The sequence below is a fragment of the Aplysia californica genome, unplaced genomic scaffold (genome assembly GCF_000002075.1).
Source record: "Aplysia californica isolate F4 #8 unplaced genomic scaffold, AplCal3.0 scaffold00143, whole genome shotgun sequence".
NCBI classification, from domain to species: domain Eukaryota; kingdom Metazoa; phylum Mollusca; class Gastropoda; order Aplysiida; family Aplysiidae; genus Aplysia; species Aplysia californica.
This window is the reverse complement of record NW_004797413.1, coordinates 989,244-1,004,583: the sequence shown is the minus strand read 5'-3', so window position 1 is coordinate 1,004,583 and position 15,340 is coordinate 989,244. Positions and strand designations below refer to the sequence as shown.

The window sequence follows — 15,340 nt, the reverse complement described above, 5'->3', positions numbered from 1 at the left end:
AGTAACGTTTTCATTCTGATGTGATAACTTTATTTAGAATATGGGTTAATAGAAACTCTACAAATATAAGTTTGATAATGGTAAGGGGAAAAGCATTTTTATTAGGAGCTGCCAAGAAGCAAGAATTACACAGAATTTATGTCTATATAGTTCACCGGAAGCCACACCTGCCATCTAGCGTAACAACCAAAACATGTACGTGGTTCTGGTGTGAAAAACGATAAAGATGGATGAAGCTGTAACCCTCCTTGGCTTATCTTTTGCTATGCTCGTAGGATGTTACTTAGCTGGCGTTATACCCCTAACAATAACGTTATCTGAGGTAAATATGTATATACTGTACGTGAATATTACACATCATTAGCCAGAATGCATTTTTGAAGTCTTCAACATCGAATGAGTCTTTTTATCCTCATCTCTCACATCCTCTCACAGTCACAGTCATTGTGATTGTTTTGTTTTTCTTCAAACATTGTTATTTTGTGATTGTGTTGTGTTTCTACTTCTATTGTTTTCTGTTACATGAAACTACAGGGAGCACCTAGCACACCTAGCACACGTATTTCTGCCGTCTATTTTTGTCGTCTTCCAGGGCTTCCCTCGCAAGTTAACTAGAAATCTAGAAATACTCACTGTGGGTGGCCCGTGGCGGGCCCGCTTTGCCTTCACATCTAGATCTAGATCTAGGTTTCATCGCTGACTGCTATGGCTGTGGGTGTGTGTGTGCGCACGCTTGTTGTGTGTTAATGTGTGTGCGCGCTTGTTGTGTGTTAGTGTGTGTGTGTGTGCGCGCGCTCACGTGCTTGTGCTTGAGTGTGTGTGCGTGTACAACTTTTAGAAGAAGAAGGTAAATTTGGAATGAGAATTGCTGAGATTGTTTATATAAAAGACAACACAAATTAATACAAAAAAAAACCCAACCCCAAAGATGGCGAGATCTAGTCAATAGTTACCGGCAAAGGAATCCCAATAGTCTTGGGGGAAGCCCCAGAAGACGACAAGAAAAGGTGCTTGAATAACGTCATCTATATTTGGGCCAGTCACAGGGATTTGCTAGATCTAGATCTAGGTGCTTGCACTCGCTGTAGCTTCATTATTTTTTTATCATCTAGATTCTAGATTCTAATGTCTTACAAACACGGACTTCACAAGACTACAATGTGGGTGGTTGGCGGGTGCTCTGGTGTGGTTTGCTTCTTCTTTCCTATCAAACATCTATCATCCTTATCTCCCCATCTTCTTTTTTTATGTTTGTAACACTCTCTTCTTGTAACACCTCTAATCTTCTGGCGCTCATATGACCTTATAATGCAGTTGCGAGCGCTGTAAAACCTCTACTAAAACAAAGAAACAAGACTACAATCTCCTTTGCTTTCAGTTTCATACATAATTCTGAGGTCAGTTTCATACATAATTCTGAGGTCTTGTTGGTAACTTTACTCTATGAAGTCTAAAATTAACTATTTGAACATGATGTACTCCTCCACACTCAAATTGGAAACGAATTCCAATTGGAAATTGCAAACATAAAGTGGGAGAAATTCCAAATTCAAATGATGAATAATTAATTGAATACACCCCCCCCCAAATTGAATCCCAGAAAAATGTTAGATTCTTAATAGAGCGTAGAGGAAATGACACAGACTGTACTACATAAAAGCTAGTCATGAAACTAAAACCTCGATGTATATGAACAGAACATGGAAGAACCTAACGGATAACTTCAGAAGGAGAGATCACGCAAGATATTTAGCTTTGGCCTGAGCAAGTGATCCTTCTCTCTATTAAATTTGTATTTTACACCTGCACAGCTCCTGAATTTAATTAGATTAATGCTACATTGCAATTTTTTATGGTTGTCGGTATTATGGGGACAAACATTCAGACTTGTACTGGATTTAAGCTTTTATCAAGCAATTTTACAGATTTATACCCCTTACAATTTTTTTTGGAAGGAAAATTATGCTTTACTTTATGCAACGAAATATATGTCTTTGTTTCTACGTTCAGGAAAAGTTGAAAATGGTGACTGTCCTGGGAGCTGGTTTGTTGGTCGGCACTGCCCTTGCTGTCATCATTCCAGAGGGTGTCCATGCCATGTACTCTAATGGAAAAGGTGAGAGTGAGTTTACTTGTATTGTACAAGAAGTACCAATTTTCTGGATAGATCTGAGTAGCCGGATTTCTGAGATTGTCTGGATTTTGTCTGACTTATGCATTATGCAAATGTCATATTACACTGATGTAAATAGTATTGATGCACAGTGTATTTGGCAATTTTATATGTGTCACGACGCGGTGGAATCAGGCGTTCGTCAATTTTTGGGCATGTGGAGTTGTTATTGTCATCTTAAAGGTTCTTCATTTGCTTTGCTTTCGCTGAAAAAAATATCCATTTATAATCTTGAATAGAAATCAAGATATGTGCAATTGAAGGAGATGGGATCGCCTGGTTTCAGAAGTAAAATTAGCGAGAAATTGGCTGCCAAAGTTTGGTGACTTCTTGGAAACTGCAAATTCATTTTTTTGTGCCTTTTTAAAAAAATCAAAGTTTAAAAAAAAAAAATCAAAAAAATGTCCAAACTGGCAGAAAAATGCAAATTTCTCGGATTTCAAAATTTTGACGAGCACCTGATTTCACCACACTGCCTCACAAATATGTAAATTTTGAGGTGCCACCCACATGTTTCCCAAGGTCCAAAAAGTTAAGTGAAAAATATGTATTGGATATTCAAGAAAATAAAATTTCGTCTCATTCAGAAGGCTGCTCCTTTGGAAGAAGAACATATTATCCCATCTTGTCATGATGGAGGTTTTGTTGTTAGCTTTTCTTTCATTTATGATAATGTGACTTTTAGTGAAAATAACAAATTGTAAGCCGAAAAACTGCTTCTCAACGTTGGAGAAAATAACCAACACTTTTTTTCCCAACGTTCTGTTTCAGACCATGAAGGGCACAGCCATCAGTTAAAGGAAATTGAACACAAAGAAAATGAGGTAGTGAACGCGGTCGGTTCGTTAGCGGGAAACGATGATGCTGCGACAGCAGATCTCCACCGCGACCACCATCATGACATGGGAGAGGAGCACTCCAAGATCGGCATCAGTCTCGTCACAGGGTTCATCTTCATGCTGCTCGTTGACCAGATTGGGGGCAACATGCACTCGCACTCCGTCAGCAACGACGCTGAGGCCACGGGAACTGTCCAGAACCGTAACAAAATTACAGCCACGCTGGGCCTGGTGGTGCATGCTGCTGGTGAGTGGTTTACTTCTGAGCTTTGTGGCTGCATCATATTGTCCCAGTTACATTGTTGTTTGTCGTAATTTATTACTTTTTTTTTTTACCCTCTGAGTGTCTCTAACAAATAGCCCTTGGGGTTGGGCGAAGTTTTTTATTTCACCACATCATTGTGTTGGAAAATGCTTGAGAACAAGCAAGACAACCCTGTCTTTTTCAAGTTTTTACACCTCATTAATCTACTGGCGTTTTGCATGACATGAACGTTGGTGGACTCTTGTGAATTTATAAAGAAGGAATAAGTATACAGTCGAACTTGTCCAAGACAAGCACCCTTTGTTGAGGAGAATTGTGGTCCTCTTGGGCAGTGTCATTTGAATATTTATAGAAAAAACCCGAAAAGGATGAAGTGGGAAGCGGTCATTTGTACAGGGGATTGTCTCTGGTAGGTGGTCGTTAGAATAGGGTTAGACTGTGTTTAGGTTATCCAGAAAGAATTTTTGACTCTGAGCTTTCTGTTTCAGCTGATGGCATTGCCCTGGGTGCTGCAATTACTTTGTCAGAGAATCACATCACCATGATTGTTTTTGCTGCTATCATGTTACATAAGGCAAGTGTGCTGGTTTATGGTTAGAATTAACTATCTAATGACATATCGAGTCCAGTCAAATGTGGTGGGGTTTTTTTTCGTAAGACTACACAAGAATTTGAAATTTCTAAAAGTCCACAGTTGAGTGTGCCAACTTTTCATTGATTTTAGACCAGGTCTTAATGGTTTGGCTTGCTGCAAGACCCTGGTTTTCTGACTATTGATTGCAGTCTTGATTCTTGAGTCAAGCGATATATTTTCTTTGGGTGTTTAAGATTATTTTGACTTGAAAGGATTTTTCTTAGAATTTGTTTCGGCTCTTCAAGATTGTATTCAAGTTGTGCATTTAGCTGATTTCAGTGTCAGTAAAAACTTATTCTCTACAGTTGGTAACAGTGAATATGGGTAGAATTATGATAATTCTTTCTTTCTTTCCTTCCTTCTTTCTTTCCTTCTTTCTTTCTTTCTTTCTTTCTTTTTTTAAAGTTCAAATCATTTTGGTCTTGAATTAAAGTGATTTCTCTTTTTCTATTTCTGTGAAAGATGTTTTTTTTTTTTATAGTTCCACGGGTCTTCCCTCCACAGGCTCCAGCTGCTTTTGGTCTCGTTTCCTTTTTGCTCCACGAAGGTCTTGACCGGGCGAGGATACGAAAACATTTGGCTGTGTTCTCCGCATCCGCTCCATTGTTGGCCATCATCACATATCTGAGTCTCAGTCAGGTACGTTTGGTGTTAGGGGAATGTTCACGCGTCAAGTTTTTACAGTTGTTTCTTTCTTTTTCTCCTCTACAAAAAGCGTTTACTGTGTTTATTAAATTGTGAAAATGTCACTTGGGTCTTTTTGTGGAGTTTTCAAGGCTGTTTACCCATTTGGCTGGGTCCTGTCAGAGACAAACGTTAAATTCGGAGGTCCTGCCTCTTAATTAACATTAACATGTTGATCGGGGAGTTAAACCCATACACTAATTTACTTTTTTACTTTCATAGATTTGGTCCAGCATCTATCTCGTGTTGAACTTTGACCTACATCCATACTCATCTATTTCATATTGAATTTTGACTCACATACTCACTCGTCTATTTCATGTTGAACTTTGACCTACATTCCCACTCGTCTATGTCATGTTGAACCTTGACCTACATCCTCAGGCATCTATTTCGTGTTGAACTTTGACCTACATCCTCACGCATCTATTTCATGCTGAACTTTAAGCTCCAACAATGCGTCACATTTATTTCACCGTGTACATTTTCTCCTCCAGCAAAACAAAGAGACGCTGTCGGACATGCACACCACTGGGATTGCCATGCTGTTCAGCGCAGGCACCTTCCTGTACGTGGCCACGGTGCACGTGTTGCCGGAGATCTCCACCAGCCACACGCAACACAAGGCGCCAGACGGCACCGTTATCGTACGGGAACAGAAAGGTTTTAAAAAATCGGAGCTGGCCGCTCTAGTTGTAGGCTCTTTGCTTCCGGTAGTTTTAGCCATGGGCCACAAACACTGATGTGATATTTACTGAATTAAAAAAGATAACATTCTTTGCTTGTTATGTTTGTTTGCGCTTGCGGCGAGGTGTGAAATGTTATTACTGCATTTTTATATATATAATGCGATACTGTTGACTGCCATGCCTCGGGAAATCTCAAGATTCAGCCTGTTGTAGTAATGTTGAATTGGTTTGTTTTTGAGGTGTTTGTTTCTTTTGCGTCATAAAATTTTCACCAAAGACGTTTTGTAGTCAATCCTTTTATAAATTTGTGTACGTGTACGTGGACGAAATGACGATTTTAGTGGGATAGTACGCTCATTGGGTGATGCGGACTCAAGCCTTGAAATTGTATTACGATTTACAGAAATCTAAGAATTTTCCCATGTAAGGAAGTTGATGCTTGTTCACGTAAAATAAGCAGTTCATTAAAAAGTGTTAAATGATTTGTTGAGGATTTTAAAAATGTGCTTAAAGTGCAAATATACAATGTCTGGTTTTTCATTTTAGGTTTTTCTTCCCCCAATCATTTTCCTTTGCCTCCTTTATGATCTTTTTCTTTACAATGTCACTCCTTCTTACTACTGTCTCTTTGGTTATTTACCTTGATGAACGGTAGCACAAATGCGAATGCATCAGCTGTGCTTGTTTAAGCTCTTCAGATTGTTACTGCGAAGAATTAGAATAACTTCAGAATTTCAACTTTTGTGTTTAATTTTTGTATATGTAGAAAGGGGTTAGGGGTCATACCTGTAAGAAAAGACTGTAGGTTTTTAACAAGTATTCCTGCAGATGGTATGCTCCACTCACCTCTAGAGTGTCCAGTTCTGCGAAAGTCTTACATTGCATAGGCTTGCTCTGTAATTTTTTTTATATTTCCTAAATCAGGGCACATGTACCAAGATAATTTTTATCTTTTGGTATGATGGTCCGCTGAGGTTCAATTTCTGGATGATATAGAATTGTTTTTCTCAGCTGCACGGAATTTCAACTTATAATGTGAAATTCTGACGATCCTGTGGGACTTTTGTGCTTTCTTTTTATAGTGATTGGGAGAGAAATTATATTGAGTTAAAAGCCATGCTCATAGCGTCTGCGTGCATTTCGGATTTCTTTTGTACCGTTTATATTTCTCATAAGGTAATGATTTATGGATGTCAAATAAGCCAGTGTTTTTTTGTTCTTAAGTTGTCATACTACTTTTGAAGTAGAAATATTCATTGGATCAAAAAATTGATTCATAAAACTTAAAAAAGATTTTATGTTGACATATTTCTACGTACTGTTTACATTATTGCTGTGGTTGGGATTGTTTTATGTGTAGAATTGCATTTGTAAGGAAATGTAGAGATTTTTTTATGTATGTCTTCTTTGTTTTGTTGTTTTTAAAAAAAATATTCCAGTGAAATTGTAAGGGTTCCATTGCAAACCACACTGTACGCCAAATTTGGGCTTTTCTGGAAATCCCCATCCACACCAGTATCATACGATAAGACATGTCATAAGAATACTTTTTTTTCTCAAAATTCATTTTATCCCTTGACATCTAACATGATGAAATTTGCTGTGTATTCCAGGGTCCCCACAGGGTCGGGAAATCGGGAATTTTGAGATGGGTCGGGAGGTCGAGAAAAAGTCGGGAATTTTGTGGTGAGTCGGGAAAGTATAGGGCCTGTGTAATGTGCAGCTATCTAGACTTTATGGTTGATGAGTCTTAAAGAGGAAACGTAATTGAAACATCCGTTGTGACGGAAGTATGTGTGACACCGAGGCTCGATCGCGAAGAATCAAGATCTGCTTTCGTTACCGCCCAGAAATTTTCCGGTAATAGTCTGATAGATAACGCAACATTTGTAACATGCAGGTTGTGCATTATGAACGCTGTGTCGCCTTGAAAATAAATCAATATTAAAAATTGCCCTCTGCTGTCGCTTGTGGAAAAAAAAAAGAAAAAGAAGTTATACAAGCGTCTTGACAGGTTCGCCCTCGTGACCGGTCAATGAACCTGTGAGTACCGGTGGTCTGAGCGCTGTGAAGTATAAGCCCTAGGACTCCTTTATAAGATACACTCGTGGAAGGGGATTTGGGGGGGGGGGGGGAGCTGAAGGCAACGCTAGAGGACAAAAACTGAACTTGTAAGCAAATTTTTAGCATTTTGATCACTACTTTAGAGCTCTCTGCAAAGCGCGCGTTGGTGCAGGCCTTGTGTGGAATCAGGATCTGTCATGCCTTGTTATTGAACTAAAGTGTTCGCGTTTCATTGGATGGGGTGATTGTAATTTATATCTATATTTTATTAGCTTTCTGTTCAGGATTGGCAGATTTTCAGTGTCACTGCATCTTGCACGCCCCCCCCCCCCCCCCCCCCCCAATTCTTACACCTCTCACACTGAATAGGTGTACTTGAGCCATTCTAGTTATTACTCTACTTTGAGTTGCAGCAACGATTTTCGTCTTCACGTTTATTATATGAATCGTGACACCCAGACTGGTTATTGACAGTCGATTTTCTAGTTCTAGGTCTTTTTTCAGGCTCAAAACAGGATTCATTTTTTTTTTATATAGGGCCTATAGTTTGTTATGTTGGCTAATATGATGATGGGAAAATATAAATAAGTAAGAACAGACTGAAATACCAAAGTCTCTCAAGATCCCAGTGCCACACTGACATGTTGTTAACTGGATATAATGTACCTACATGTGTGTGTGTGTGTGTGTATTCACAAACATATACATGTATTATATTAGATATAAATGGAGCACACGCTTTCATTGTTATGTAACGTGTTCCTGGAAAATGGATGAGGCCCCTCCCTTGGAAAATTGAGAAGCTGGTTTGGCAGTCACCCAGTATTATAGTCATCTATTGTTTGAAGACTATACTACAAAATGTACATTTGCATTCATTTATAGACATTTTGACTTTTTATCTTTGATAGATTGGCTTTTTTGGGGATCATTCTTGACGCGCAGCGGCCTGATTTTTCCCTCGAATTGGGGTCTTGAAAAAAATTTGGGGGTCGTGAAAAAATTTTCCAGGATTTGGTGGGGACCCTGTGTATTCATACTTTTGTTTTCAGAGGTAAAGTTTTAAAAATAATATTTTAAACATCTTTTGTTAGTTTTGTAGTAAGTGGATATAATGTGTTTTTCCATGGATCTCTTCATTTGTTCTTCCATGAACATCTTTTTCTAATGGCTTCTACTTGTTGTGTCAGCAGATGAAAAAGAAACACGTGAGAGATGTAGGTCTCCAGATTTCTTTCTCTTTTTCTACTGATGCTTTCCTTTTTATTTCGAAGAACTTTTTCAGAATCCATCTGGCTACTTTGAATGCTCTTAAACATGCTTTTTAAAAATGTCGGGTATCGGGTAAGATTGGTACGGTTCTACGCTGAGTTTTTTATAAAGGATTTTTGACATGTATGTGGGAGAAGGCAACACTCAAGATAAGGACAAGGAGATTAAGTTATATTTATTGATACAATGTTCATCGAATCATAGTGGTCTGGGATGCTTCATTATTAAAATTCTGTTTTTTTTATGTTACACTTGACTCTATCATAGGTTTCTCAAACTCAGACTCTTGCACACATGCTCATATACAGGCGTGCACACTCACATTCACAAACTCACACTCTCTCACACACACACACGCACATACACACAACACACACACTTGCACACTCACACACTCACTCACTCACACTCACACACACACACCCACATACATCAACAGGCACTTTTATGCATTCATTTAAAGAAATATGAGTGGAATAAAAGCTGTAGTGAGTCTGAGAAAAAAGGGAGCTTGTATTGATTTGTTGGTGATGCGTATGTCTGGTTTGGTTTTGGCTGGTTCTTTCATTGCTCTGTGTGCCAAGATGATGATCCTACTGGCTTTATATCTGTGGCTAAATAACATAAGGAAAGATTTTTAAAAGGCATGGCATGGTATTACTTTGGAAGCATCTACAAAAGACTTTTTTTTCTGATTGCGTTCTTGTTAGTATTAGTGTTGCGTTAGTTGTTTTTGTAATACAAGTCTATTAGGATGGTTGTGGTGTAGCTATTAGGCTCTTCGTCATTGTATGCAGGTGACATGGGTTCAATTCTCAAGTGTGGAGAGTTTTTATTAGCTCGGTCTTTCTGCTGGGATGTTGTATCCCTTTCAGCCCAGGTTGGCCTTGACAGGCAGGGTCAGAGCCCAGCTCTTAAATTTTCTAAATTGTGTTGATATGGGCGTAAAAACACCTACATTTTAATAAAGACATTTTTATTTACAAGTGTATTACTATTTAATAATTTATACCATTAGCGTTGTGTTAGTCTCTTCTGTAATCCTAAGTCATTTGATTATCTCAATAGTGAGAAATGTTTCCGATCTGATCTTGTGAACGAACATTCTTTTTGGGGTTGTGCTCTTTGGTGGAGGCTTTCAGGAACAGGGCATCCTGGCATCTGTCTTTTGCTCTCTACTGCTGCACTGACATCGCTGAAAAATTTCTGAACTCCCCTACTGGGTGAACTCATGCCTAAAAGAACGATTTGATGAAATATAAAAATCTCTGAATTCCCACCCTGGGTGAACTCATTGCTTAATATAAAAGAACGATTTGATGAAATATAAAAATCTCTGAATTCTCTCACTTGATGAACTCATTGCTTAATTAAAAGGAAACTTGTGTAACTTTTGGAATACATGACTCTCAGTGTGAGCCCAGGTCTCTGCTATTGGCAGGCAGTGGGTGTGTTCTGTTGTACCATATTATAATTTTGTCAAGTTTTCAGGTAGTTATTTATAGTTCTCGCCTGTCTCAAGGACTGCTTTTGTTTGACACGTTTCACTCTCTCACGATATTGATATCTTTGCACAAAATGTGAGGCTACTTTTGATAGCTGACATCTGTATGTGTATTATTTTTTGTCTTATAGAAACTCCTAAAGGTAGGGCATGGTTTGGCCGATCTTTATCCTTCGAACTTTGACCATTGTCTTTTCCCAAAGAGCCTCTGTTCACTGTCGGTTCAAATCTGGGAAATGGTAAGTGAGGGAGGTGGTTTCATACCGTGCAGTGATGTTCTGCATCAGCAATATCCACGTCGCTGTTTCTCTTGATAAAATGTCCCATTTGTGCTTTGCCATGCAGATGACTTACCGTTTTGTGAGAATTTATTTGCGGACATATGAGGAGACCACGGGCAGTCGCTAACTGGAAATTGTGAAGGTGTCAATTTTAAAAGCTTGTGGACTCATATTTGTTTGACTGGTGGTTTATTGTTATGTTTGTTGAATGGAAAATCAAACAACAATAATCAACCAACAGTTGAATAGAAATACAATGATCAGCAAGCGTTCAAAATTGATGCCCTCACAATTTTCAGTTTGTGACTATTCCCCTTGTTCTCGTGGACTCAATATATTTTATGCCATGACCTATTATCATGTGTTATTATTATGATGGTTATCATGATGATGATGATGAAATTCAAAACAAATACAGAAGAAAAAAAGAGTTATTAATTAAAGTTGTTGGTGTACTTGTGTATGTGATGTGTGCTCTCACTGTGTAAACTGTCATGGAGTATCATTCCTCTTGTGCTCTTGTGTGAGTCGGCAAGGTGTGTGTCAGTCGTGAGAGAGAGAGAGTAGATTATTGTAAGAGAGCTGTAACTGTGGTCCTGCTCTGTTTTCATTCAAAACGTGTGTTTTCTCAAGAGAAACAAAATACTATTTACTTTGTCCATATTTTCATGATTTTTTAAAAACACAATTTCGTCAAATGCAGAATTAAAGATGTGTACCATTGATGAGGCCAGTAGTAGTGCATGCATCTCAGTGTTTTAACGTGACGATAGAAATGTCTCAAAATTATAAAATCTTTACTTTGCTCATGACAATTTCATTTCCAGTCAGGCTGTAGTTTAGTTTCATGGTTGTTCTTTTGTTTTGATGTAATTCATCTTTTAGAATTTTAGTACCGTACAGTTTTGTACAGTGAGCTGTTTCAGCTGCTGACTTCTGCTGTGCTGTGCAAAACTTAAGACTAGTTTTTTATTTTCTCAACAAATTTATTTTAGGGTGACCTTATTTAGGCCACATATGGCCTAAATAAGCTAAACCCCCCTCCCTTACCTTATTTAGGCCACACCTGTCATAATGGTCATATTTAGACAAATCCTATATCATTGTCTTTTTTTTCTTAACTGCTCAGGGTTATTAAAGAGTAAGCCAACTAGGTAGTAATTTCGGATTCCTAATACTAATATTATGGGCATTCTTAAAATTTTAAAACTTGTTTTTACCGCTTTTCTCAACGTAAAACAGATTCCGTAAAAAAATAAAACAACAATGACCTTATCTTTCTTTTTCAAAGTATTGTGCATATATATGTGTGAAACTATATATTCTATGCTTTCATGTACATGAAAAAAGCTAATATAGGCAAGCAAAATGTTCTTCAGAGACATAGATCTAGTAGTAGGCCCACTGGAATTTTTTTATAAACCGGGAAAGATGATCAGAAAACAACAAAATTATTGTATGATCTTCACTTGCACTTGCAATTTTTTTGACAAATTATAATCTACCTCATTGTCATTTTTCTTCACTATTCATGACAACTGGCATGTATTGTTTTCAGTTATTATTTTAAAAAAGTGGATAGGCGGACTACGGGGTCTATCTAGCCAAAAGGATAGGTGGACCCCGGGGTCTACCTAACAAAATGCTAGGTTTTAGGATGTGAATCCCGGAGTCAGCGTAGTGAAATAAGTAGTAGATCTAGGTTTAACTAAGGATCGGTGGACCCCGGGGTCAACATAGTGAAATAAGTAAATCTCAGTTTATTTTATAGTAGGACTGGCGGAGCCCGTGGTCAACGTAGCGAAATTATAAGTAGATCTAGGTTTAATTAAGGATTGGTGGACCCTGGGGTCAATAGTCAATGTAGTGAAATAAGTACATGTAGATCTAGGTTTAATTTTAAGGATTGGTGGACCCTGGAGTCAACGTAGTGAAATAAGTAGGTTTAAGGTGGACCCCAGGGTCTACCTAACGAAATACTAGTTAGGCTTTTAGAATAGGTGGAACCTGCGGTCACCGTAGTAAAATAAGTAGGTTTAATCAAGGTGTCCCGGGGGTCCACCAATCCTTAAATAAACCTTCTTATTCCTCTACGGCTATGGTGACTCCGGGGTCCACCAATCCTTTTAAAATTAACCTTACTTATTTCACTACGCTGACCCCGGGGTCCACCAATCTTCAAAGAAACCTACTTGTTTCACTACGGTGACCCTGGGGTCCACCTGTCCTAAAACCTAGTATTTCGCTAGGTAGATCCTGGGGTCCTCCTTAAACCTGCTTATTTATCACTACGTTGACCCCGGGGTCCACCAATCCTTACTTAAACCAAACCTTATTTCACTATGGTGACTCCGGTGTTCACATCCTAAAACCTAGTATTTCGCTCTGCAGACCCCAGAGTCCACCTATCCTCTACAGGACTAAACTATTATCAATTTGCAATTTTCATTGATTAGCATATTTTAAAAAAAATATTGAATCAGAGACTCGCTGTCTAAAAAGTCCACTGCTAATGCTATTCTTTTCAAAGAAAATGGCACAATTTGATTTTATGACATGTTGAAAAAAGAGTTTTAAAAATATCCCGAAAACAACATAAAATGATTATATATATATATATAGATCTCTCTCTATATATATATCTCTCTTTCTCTCTCTCTCTCTCTCTCTCTCTCTCTCTCTCTCTCTCTCTCTCTCTCTCTCTCTCTCTATATATATATATATATATATATATATATATATATATATATATATGTGTGTGTGTGTGTGTGTGTGTGTGTATTTTATTATGTATACTAAAAGACTGAGCAGAGGCTTACAATGTAAATTCTGTGCTCTACAAGTAGAGAAAATATTAAGTTTGCGCAAAACAGATTTTAGAAAAAAAAGTTGGATCTAATTATTCTAATACAAGTAAAAGTGATTGTTATGCTGAGATTTGTTATTATTGACTCTGGAAATACAGTTACTTGCTGAATCTAAAAGTAACTAGAACTGTGCAATTCGTTTTATTTCAATTCCAAAGCCCAAAGGCATAGCAATAATAAGTTAGATCTAGATCTAGCAGTTGTAGGCTCTCTGGCTGCTTCTAGCATAAGCCTGCTACTACTGATTCTAGACAGAGAATCTAGATCTTGCTATCGCCTGCACTATTAAAGTCAAATATATGGTAAAATAAAAACAAAACTGAATTTTTTTTTCAGTCAGTACATCACAATTGCCATAGCCGCACGTATTAATAGTTGAATAATGCGATACCGCAGCAACACGTTATCACAGTGTGCAGAGGAGAGCAAGGTGCCCGGTCGATTCGGTGGTTCGGCTTTTGTAGATCTATGCATTTTTTACGGAAAGCCCTATTACCTAACCCTCTTACTAGATCTATTAGTGTTGTGAAAACTTCAACCTCTACAGCTCAGGCGTCAAAAGATGCTGGAAAATAATAATACGTCCTGAAGTTTCTTAATTTATTTTTATACAGAATAACACAGTACACAGCCAGTAGTTTTTATTTCATCGAGTTATAAAAATGGCCTTCGTATAAAAATTGCCTTGTTTTCAGAAGCAAATTTTAATAGTTCTAGTTCTACCGAATCGATTTTCACGCGAATTCAACCATTTTGATGATCTTTCTTTTCCTTTTAAAACGATGTAGATCTAGGCCTGTCGGATGTGGCAGTGCGAATAACACTGAGTTGTTTAGATCTAGACCCATCAAAACACGAGGCTTCGTGGCCGATCACAAAAGTCTACGGGGCTTATCGAGGCCGATTCGCCCTGCCGCGAGCACGTTCACTAAACTGCCTACTAGATAGAATCTACTACCAAATATTCTCTACACGATCTTTGCTACTACTACTACTAGGCCTACTAGCCTACATGTACTACTACGAGACAGTACGAGAGAGTGTCACTCAGGCAAAGATAGTGTAACTTTGACTCAGCCACGTAGTGTACACTCTTTTTATACTCCAAATTTAACCCGGAAGTCCATTCGGAGGATTTGACCTTTTCACTTGACCAAAGTGTGCCAAAATGGTAGCCTAGCTTTTGCCCCTCCATGAAGGAAAAATCTGGCCCTCATTCAAACCATTGGGATTGAGCAAAATTTTGCGTATTGTGCTTTGTTCTTACAATATTCATTATGATTATGATTTATAAGTTGTACACTGAGACAAAACTGTACTAAATGAGAAAGGTGCACCATTATTATGAAAGTGGAACGAACTCAGTTGCCTGAAAAGGGTAGTTTGAGCATGTGTGGCCTAAATAAGCTAAACCCCCCTCCCTTACCTTATTTAGGCCACAGTCCACTGTGGCCTAAATAAGCTAAACCCCCCTCCCTTACCTTATTTAGGCCATATGTGGCCTAAATAAGCACTCCCTTTATTTTAATGTGACGAGTTTTTCAAATACGTGTAAATCTCTGTGTGTTTATGTAGTTTTATTTTTCTTTGAAAGTCAGTCATGGGGTTTGTGCTTTTCGTAAAGCTTGGCTGTGGTATACTATACTTTGCTTGAATTCGTCAACAGTGATATTGGTGAAGCATCAGTAGTTTGATTTCTTTTGAACTTGTGGGCTTTTTTTTTGCTTTTTTTTTTTGTGGGTGGAAATTGAGGTGGACAGAAAGCCACTCCTCTTTCCTTCCTGCTCAACATTCCCGGACAGTTTTTGCTTGATGAGTTTGATGATGGTCGCCTCTGCAGGTCTTGACTGCATTATGTTCTGATGTGTCTGTTGCTGTTTTGTAGTGTTAGTGTTTTTATAATTGTATGTAGTTCTTTTATTGTTTAGTTTTGTTATGTTATTGCTGTCTAAGACAAGGGGGGTTTGTTTTTTATGTGAAATAAGGTACAATGTAATGTCATGATTTTTGTGTTGGAAATTAGTGGCCATGATATTTATTCAGAACTAGTTTTCTTGTCCATATTTGG

At 38.1% G+C, this 15,340-nt stretch overlaps 1 protein-coding gene across 1 annotated transcript; it reads left to right on the top strand.

The window, feature by feature from the left end:
- The first annotated feature begins 166 nt into the window (after positions 1–166).
- Positions 167–5,362, top strand: LOC101856887 (zinc transporter ZIP9). The gene is made up of 6 exons (XM_005096967.3): positions 167–322; positions 2,011–2,116; positions 2,945–3,259; positions 3,766–3,851; positions 4,416–4,550; positions 5,093–5,362. Exons 1-6 carry the CDS (start codon positions 227–229, stop codon positions 5,336–5,338), a joined length of 984 nt encoding a protein of 327 aa, XP_005097024.1. The 5' UTR covers positions 167–226; the 3' UTR covers positions 5,339–5,362.
- The last annotated feature ends 9,978 nt before the right edge of the window (positions 5,363–15,340 follow it).